Source organism: Theobroma umbraticum, unplaced genomic scaffold (genome assembly GCF_002168275.2).
Source record: "Theobroma umbraticum cultivar Fairchild unplaced genomic scaffold, ASM216827v3 scaffold_130.0, whole genome shotgun sequence".
Lineage (NCBI taxonomy): Eukaryota > Viridiplantae > Streptophyta > Magnoliopsida > Malvales > Malvaceae > Theobroma > Theobroma umbraticum.
The window spans coordinates 5,203,159-5,210,777 of NW_018397264.1; the positions used below are offsets into that span (position 1 = coordinate 5,203,159).

The 7,619-nt window shown below is 37.9% G+C and overlaps 2 protein-coding genes across 2 annotated transcripts; both read left to right on the top strand.

The window, feature by feature from the left end:
* The first annotated feature begins 2 nt into the window (after positions 1-2).
* PNSB5 (NAD(P)H dehydrogenase 18) lies at positions 3-1,693 on the top strand. The gene is made up of 5 exons (XM_021435846.2): positions 3-300; positions 480-540; positions 705-767; positions 931-989; positions 1,131-1,693. Exons 1-5 carry the CDS (start codon positions 55-57, stop codon positions 1,383-1,385), a joined length of 684 nt encoding a protein of 227 aa, XP_021291521.1. The 5' UTR covers positions 3-54; the 3' UTR covers positions 1,386-1,693.
* Positions 1,694-3,030: 1,337 nt separating this feature from the next.
* Positions 3,031-6,257, top strand: LOC110422244 (serine/threonine receptor-like kinase NFP). Its single transcript, XM_021436077.2, has 2 exons — positions 3,031-4,232; positions 5,275-6,257. Exons 1-2 carry the CDS (start codon positions 3,114-3,116, stop codon positions 6,007-6,009), a joined length of 1,854 nt encoding a protein of 617 aa, XP_021291752.1. The 5' UTR covers positions 3,031-3,113; the 3' UTR covers positions 6,010-6,257.
* Positions 6,258-7,619: the final 1,362 nt, after the last annotated feature.

The following is a 7,619-nucleotide window of genomic DNA, read 5'->3' on the forward strand; positions in this document are numbered from 1 at the left end:
GTTGCATGCCGAAGCTGAAATGCTAATAAAGAAGATAAAAATAGAGGAACAAAAATGTCAGTTCATGCACCACTCTCGGTTGTCTCAGTGAATTCAGTGCCTAAAATCAGATCTAAGAACATTGAAAGTAAAGTTAAGGTTTTCAACCAAAGAGAGGTTTCTTCTGTTCATCTCAAGGTGGTTAGAAACCATGGTGGTAGAAGCCTGTTAACAAGATTGAATGCTGCAGGGTTGTCTGAGATTGAACCTGATCTCAATGAAGACCCTATTGACAGATGGGCCACCAACAGTGTCAGCCCTGTAAGTTCAGTTCGTCTTTACTTCTAAAGTGGGATTCTGGATAGTATGAACCTGAGACTTTCAAGAATTTGATTAGATTGTCTTTATTCATTAGATTTGAACATGGACCTGTCAGGAGCATTTTTAGCATAAGTGTTCATATTTTGGTTGATTCCAATGCTTCTGTTTGCTGATTGTAGGAAGATTTTAAGTATGGGGAATATGATGAGCACCACACATATTTTGAAGGAGATGAGAAAGGTACTTGGATGTGTTTTCTTTTTTCTTTCCTTTCATAATATCATCACTCAGATGTGAAGTTTAGTATCTTAAAGAATGAAATTTGATGTTGTTCTTTAACAAATGGGGGTGTGGTTTTATTGCTATCAATCAAGTTCCTACTTCTAATTGCAGCTTTATTTCAGGAACATTTTGGGGAGCAATTGCAGATGACATTGCCGCTATAGAACCTCCTACAGGGTTCCAAGGTATCAATTACAAATCTCTGATCCTTGATAACTAAGTTGGTAACATAGATTCTTCGTGTCATACTAAATAAAGACTAAATTACAGGAGTTGAAGGCCTATCTTATTCCTTTTATATACTTTTCTTGGACAATTTGTAACTGACTATCTTCAACTATTATGCAGGGCTTATTTCATGGCTCTTCCTTCCTGCAATTGCTGCTGGAATGTTTTTCAATGTTCCTGTAATTCCAAATCTGCCTTTAGATTTTAGATTTTCTTTAGAAAAATGTAAAAAATCAGTTGACAGAGTGAAGATTTAGAAGAAAGCAAACAGACCATAGTCTGTTCATAATGATTGACAAGTTTTCTTTGATGAATTTTAGGGGGAGTACTTGTTCATTGGAGCTGCTGTCTTTACGGCTATATTTTGTATAATTGAGATGGATAAACCCGATCAGCCCCATCACTTTGAGCCTCAGATATATAACATGGAGAGGGGAGCTCGTGATAAGCTAATCAATGACTACAATACCATGAGCATATGGGATTTTAATGAGAAATATGGAGATCTCTGGGATTTCACTATCAAGAAGGATGATATAACAAAGAGAACTTTTCCTGAGCAAAGAGAATTGTAATTATTAGCTATAGCTATGCAAGCATGGAAGGTATAGCTTTTTTTTTTTTTTCCATTTATTTCCTTCTCTTTCCTTGTTCTTCACAAGTGCAAATTCTCTGTTTTGTAAAGTTTGTGGCCTTATGCAGTGAGAACAAAATGTTATCCCAAGTCCCCAACTCCAAACTGAAAGCTTCAATATATATAGTTTAATTTTGGTTCTTCAATAAAATTGACTGCTCAAATTCTGTTTGATAGCAATTGTAGTCTTAAGAGCTAGACTGCCACTGTCCATCATAGACCTGAGAGTGGTGGAAGTGACTTTTATTATGCTTGCTTAAGAAGGTTCGTAAAATGCCACAGATCAGGATCCATCATTTGTTTTTGAAGTGATATTCAGAGAATGAAATCAGACGAAACTTTTGTACAAATTCTATCAACTCCTCACTTTACATGGTAGCATTCAGACTAGTTCTTCAATTCTTTCATTTGCCACGCTCATTCTTGCTTAAATTTCTGCTTTCTTATCTGCTGACAAACTTTCTTCATCATCTTCTGCCAATAACGTTTTATGAAATAGGACCTTGAATGCAGCAGTGCTTGAGTTTATTTTGTAATGTCTAGGTCTCCCTCTTCTTTGAAAGATTTTCTCTTATTCTGTTCTTATCTTTGATATGAGGACTTCTACGCCCCATTGCACACAAAATTTATGTAAACAGTCACTATTAGTCTTGATTTTGTACGATGTCACCGCCTTTCGTATAGAACACTGATATCTCGTGTAGAGACTACTAGAAGCAAGAAGCTGTCAATGCCAAAAATCCAACTCAAACTTGGATATGAAAACTTCCCTTGCGTTTCAAACATAGCATTTGAATTTTCAAAAGCACCATTTTTTTCAAGTCTTCCAAAGCTTTACCACAAATTGGTTCTTAGGTTATGCGTTCAGGAGTAGTAGTTCATTAGTCATTGCCAAAACTTCACCATGACTAAATTAAACATGAACATAGTATTGACAGCGTCAAAGTATTAGTTCTCTGATGTGAGGTAATTGATTGAGATTTTTGTTTAATGACTGAATATCTCCCGACAGCAAGTACCTTATTGGCTATTACATTTTCAGCATTCAGCCCAGAAGTCACTGCCACTCCAAACAATTATTAGTCAGATGAGTAACTTTCGGTTGAAACTACTACAACCAAAGACTTGACATGGAGATGCCTTGAAATTTCCAGTCTTTCCATTTACCAGATTCGTTTGCTTTCAGATTTGGCGGATTTCACAATTTACAGTGAAAAGGGTTAGCCGTTAGCATCAAGCCAACTTGTGCAAAGATTGTTGCTTGCTTAAAATACTGTTGAATCATCAAGAGTGCACAACTCAAACCTTATCTCATATTGAATGATCAAACTCAGTATACTAGGTTTTCCATGGCCCGGTCAAAATTTATGACCCAAGCAATTGTATTTCTAACGAAAGCAGAGAAATATACATATAAATATCTCTAGTACTGGCATCTGATTGCCGTATCAACTCTTCAATTCTTGCAGGTGGGAATTCATCCACCATGTTGTAGGACCCAAGCCCCGGAGAAAGTAATATTTTATTCCCAGTGCCAGCTTGATTGTCAACAAAAGACTACAAGCGTTCCCGGTTTCACTTTTCCAAGTTTCCATACTTGAGGCTATTTGCATATCATTTATAAACCAACCAGCCGAAGCTCGAAGCAGAACCAAGAAACAAAGCAAAAATGAGAACCAAGCCCCACCTCTTCTCTTTCTCTTGTCTGCTTCTATTCTTCCTCTTCCACCGTTCGGTCCGTTCCCAACTCCCACCAAACATCACAGGCTACAATTGCACAGCCAACCAGACCACTTATCCATGCCAAACCTATGCTTTCTACCGAGCCACTGCTCCTGACTTCCTTGACCTGGCTTCCATTGGGGACCTTTTCCATGTCAGTCGTCTCATGATATCAGAACCAAGCAATATTTCCTCCCCATCGTCTCCTCTCATCGCCGATCAGTCCCTCTTTGTCCCCATAACATGTTCGTGCAACCCCACAAACGCAACTTTTGGTAGTCTTTCAGCTGCCAATCTCACTTACACAATCAAAGCTGGTGATACTTTCTATATCGTGTCAACCAGTAATTTTCAAAATCTTACCACTTACCAGTCTGTTGAAGTTTTCAATCCTACTTTCGTCCCTACCCAACTTGAAATAGGTGACAAAATTGTCTTTCCAATCTTTTGCAAATGCCCTAATGAAACACAGGTGCAAAATGGAGTGAATTACCTTGTTTCTTATGTGTTTCAGCCTTCTGACAACGTATCATTAGTTGCTTCAAGGTTTGGAGTTCAAACTCAGGCTATAACCGATTTGAATGGCAATAACATTCAGCCCTCTGACACCATATTCATTCCGGTCAATCGACTACCTGTATTATCTCAGCCTGAGGTAGGTCCTGCAGCCTCTCCCGGAAAGACTGAGAGGAAAGGGGTCATTGTAGGATTAGCAATTGGGTTAGGAATTTGCGGAGTGTTGTTGGTTTTGTCCTTTGTGGTGTTGCATCATAGAGAGGTTTTGTCCAAGAGAAGGGATATGGAAGATGCGGAGAGGCAGAATCTAAAGTTTAATAGGCCTGGGATGGGGATGAAGGGAATGGAAGTAAATTTGATGGCAGATGTTTCAGATTGCTTGGATAAGTACAGGGTGTTCAAAATTGAAGAACTTAGAGAAGCCACTGATTACTTTAGTGAGAGTTGCTTGATTCAAGGATCTGTGTACAAAGGGTCCATTCATGGAGATATCTATGCCATAAAGAAGATGAAGTGGAATGCCTGCGAGGAGCTTAAGATCTTACAGAAGGTATCATTTCCTTGTCTTTTGCAAAAGTTTCTAGTTTCTTCAGTGACATTTCAGCTCTTCTAGGTTTCTTTTCTGGCGTTACATATTCTTGCTTAGGACTAATCTGTGAAGATTTTCCCAGGAGTCATGTGAAAACAATTCTAATAACATGGGAAATAAGTAGAGATAATGAGTTCTTTGATGGGAGGATTGAAAGATTTCTTAGCAGATAAGGACATCACTAGAAGGACCACATTAACAAATGCTGATAGAAATTGTCTAATTTTCTATTACCAATAAAATAATGGTTAGGTTTAAGTGACCTGCTTATTCATTAGGTTAATTAAGAATTTAAATTGTTTTTAATACTCCCTGGTAAGGAGTTTAAACTTTTTGTATTTGGTTTGGCAATTGGGAGTTGGGAGGCTCTTTAGTGCTTGACTCGAAACATTGAAATGTCAGGCTCACAGGTGAACTCACCCTGGGGGGCCTGCCCCATGTATTTAGGTTTGGACAGTATTGTAATCAGCTAAACTAAGAAATGTTCACATAAAAACTGAAAAAAAAAAAAAACCCTTTGATGCCCTGTTGAAGTCAAATGAAATCAGTGTCTGATGCCTGATGGTAATAGGATGAAAGAAGCCTAAAAACATAAAATCATAAACCATGGGAAGGATGACCATCCTATTTTATATTCTACAGCTATTACAGTATATTTTAAATTTCCACCTATGTCCTGCCTGCTTTTTGCTTTGATAATTGTTTTCTGGCTGGTATCATTACCCTTGTTCTTTGGTGGGGAATATTCTTAGATGATTGCATTTTCTTAATGAAATAAAGTCATAGTAGTAGGTAACATAAACCTGAGGAAGGAAGCACATTTTGGCATCATTGCCATGAAGTAGATCCTAAAATTTTGAAATACCAAAGCACTTTGACTTGAAAGAATAATAATTGTTTTTGGATTACACTGATCATTGAATTTAAAGCTTTTATTTCTTCAAAAAACATTATGTGAGTGGCAAATATAACTAAATCATGATTCTGGCTTTGTCATCTGAAGGTAAACCATGGAAATCTGGTGAAGTTGGAGGGCTTCTGCATAGACCCTGAAGATACAAATTGCTATCTGGTGTACGAGTTCATTGAAAATGGCTCTCTTTACTCTTGGCTTCATGAAAACGAGAATGAAAAACTAAACTGGAAAACAAGGTTAAGGATAGCCGTTGATGTTGCAAATGGTCTGCAATATATCCATGAGCATACAAGGCCACGAGTTGTACATAAAGACCTCAAAAGCAGCAACATTCTATTGGACTCCAACATGAGGGCCAAAATCGCCAATTTTGGACTAGCAAAATCAGGCTGCAATGCCATAACAATGCACATTGTTGGCACTCAAGGTTACATTGCACCTGAGTATCTAGCAGATGGGGTGGTCTCAACAAAGATGGATGTTTTCTCCTTTGGGGTGGTTTTGCTTGAGCTTATATCTGGCAGGGAGGCCATTGATCAAGAAGGGAAGCTTCTGCAGGCAAGTGTTAATGGAATTTTGGAGGGGAATGAGGAGAGGAAGGTGAAAAAAGTGAGGGACTGGATGGATGGACGTCTACTGGAGGAGTCTTGCTCAATGGAGAGTGTGATGAGTGTAATGGCTGTTGCCATTGCTTGTTTGAATAAAGACCCTTCAAGGAGGCCTAGCATGGTGGATATTGTTTATGCATTGTCTAAGAGTGATGATTTATTTTTTGATGTATCAGAAGATGGATTATCAGCTCCTCCGGTGGTTGCAAGATAAATTGCTCAAGGTTAGGGACCTCTTCTGTTGTAATGTAATGTTATACTAAATCATTCAGAGTAGTAACACTTTGTAGCAAACTAGCAGTAGCTGTCCAGCACGTCTGAAAATTGACTCTCCCCAATAAGTATGCCTGTAAGGTTGTAGACTTGTAGTAGATGTGGTTGTACCTTTATAAACTTTTGAAGAGCATGAGTTATATCACAATTTATAAAGTAAATAAAGGACTGCAAGTTTTTATTTTGCTTGAGGGAATTTAGGAGGAAGACAAGTGGTGTGGAGCACATAAACTTGAGAAAATCAAGTCATTTTCCTTTTTGTTATAAAATGCAAAGCAATATTTCACTGCATAAAACCATAGAGCATCTATCTACATGTTCTGAATGATAACTCTTTTAATTCTGGAAATTTAGCAGTACAGAAGCTTCCTGGAATGCTGAAAACGAAGTTAAACAGTGCAGCTAGTTTTAGAGCTTTCAATCTAGAGGCAGAGCTATCGAGGACTGGTTTTTTAATCATGGCCCTGAACTCAGAAACTACTGTTGTGGCCCAAATAGAAAGTTCAAAATTATTCCTTGGGTCAGAATGACTTAGCCATCTCCTATATAATAAACAAAATTATAAAAAATATATATATCAACCAATAAATTAAATATTTAAATATTTCTTTTCACTGAGTTTAATAGTTATGGGCCATGGAAGATTTTGATAAAGCTACAACTGCTTTTAATGGCGAAACCAAAAGTGGTTACCAGTAACAATCATCTGATCGACTGAAGTACATCCTGATCAAAACAAAGTACCAAAACAGTCAAGATGGCAACATCATCTTGAACGTACTTTCGTAAGCTAGCAACGTTTGCCGGACAACCATCTAATCTACATATAGTACTGTTGCAATAATTGCTGAGGGGGCCTTACCCACCATACCACCTACAAGTATTCATGCCTCCAAATTCCGTAGATGTTTGTACAAACAAGGCCATATTAACTACTTCGTGACTGAACAACAAAACTCTTTCCATCAAGACATGTTTTAGCCACTGGCATGATTGTTGCAGAGAAAGCTAGAGGTGTTATAACAGCAAAACCCAGCTCTCATGCGGTAGTGAAGAAACCAGAATAGAGCTAATGTCAGTCGATCTCCTGCTTGTGTCACTGGAGTTTTTTAAGTGTCTACTGTTGTATGTTTTCCAGAATTTGAAGGGAATCATACAGCAGTGTCTTCTTCATCTATTTCACTAGAAATGCCTACTTTCTCATGTGGCATGATCATATGGAATGAAAATTTCTAATAGTAATTTGAACCAGTACAATCATTGAAAAGTAAGTTGAAATGGTAGATAAAATGATTTGTGCCGCATATTTTATGTTATCTGAATATATCATGAACAAATATCAAAGAGGCCTTATCCTTGCCCATCTTTCCCAGCTCTCACCTAGGGTCAAGAAGCATGACAAGCCACATCTCTGCCCACCGCTAAGCCATCAAATAATCCAAAGCTCATATATATTTTCATGACTTCAATAATTGAAGCTAACCCTGGAGAGCAACTGCTTCGTGGTGCAAAATGAAGGTGAAAGACATCCCATCCCATTGATGGTTCGGC

Excerpts from the sequence above, each read along its gene's own strand:
- PNSB5 (XM_021435846.2), top strand. The coding sequence starts at position 55 with ATGTCAGTTCATGCACCACTCTCGGTTGTCTCAGTGAATTCAGTGCCT. Across the intron at positions 541-704 it reads TTTTGAAGGAGATGAGAAAG|GAACATTTTGGGGAGCAATT; the intron begins GTACTTGGATGT and ends GCTTTATTTCAG. Across the intron at positions 768-930 it reads ACCTCCTACAGGGTTCCAAG|GGCTTATTTCATGGCTCTTC; the intron begins GTATCAATTACA and ends ACTATTATGCAG.
- LOC110422244 (XM_021436077.2), top strand. The coding sequence starts at position 3,114 with ATGAGAACCAAGCCCCACCTCTTCTCTTTCTCTTGTCTGCTTCTATTC. Across the intron at positions 4,233-5,274 it reads AGCTTAAGATCTTACAGAAG|GTAAACCATGGAAATCTGGT; the intron begins GTATCATTTCCT and ends TGTCATCTGAAG.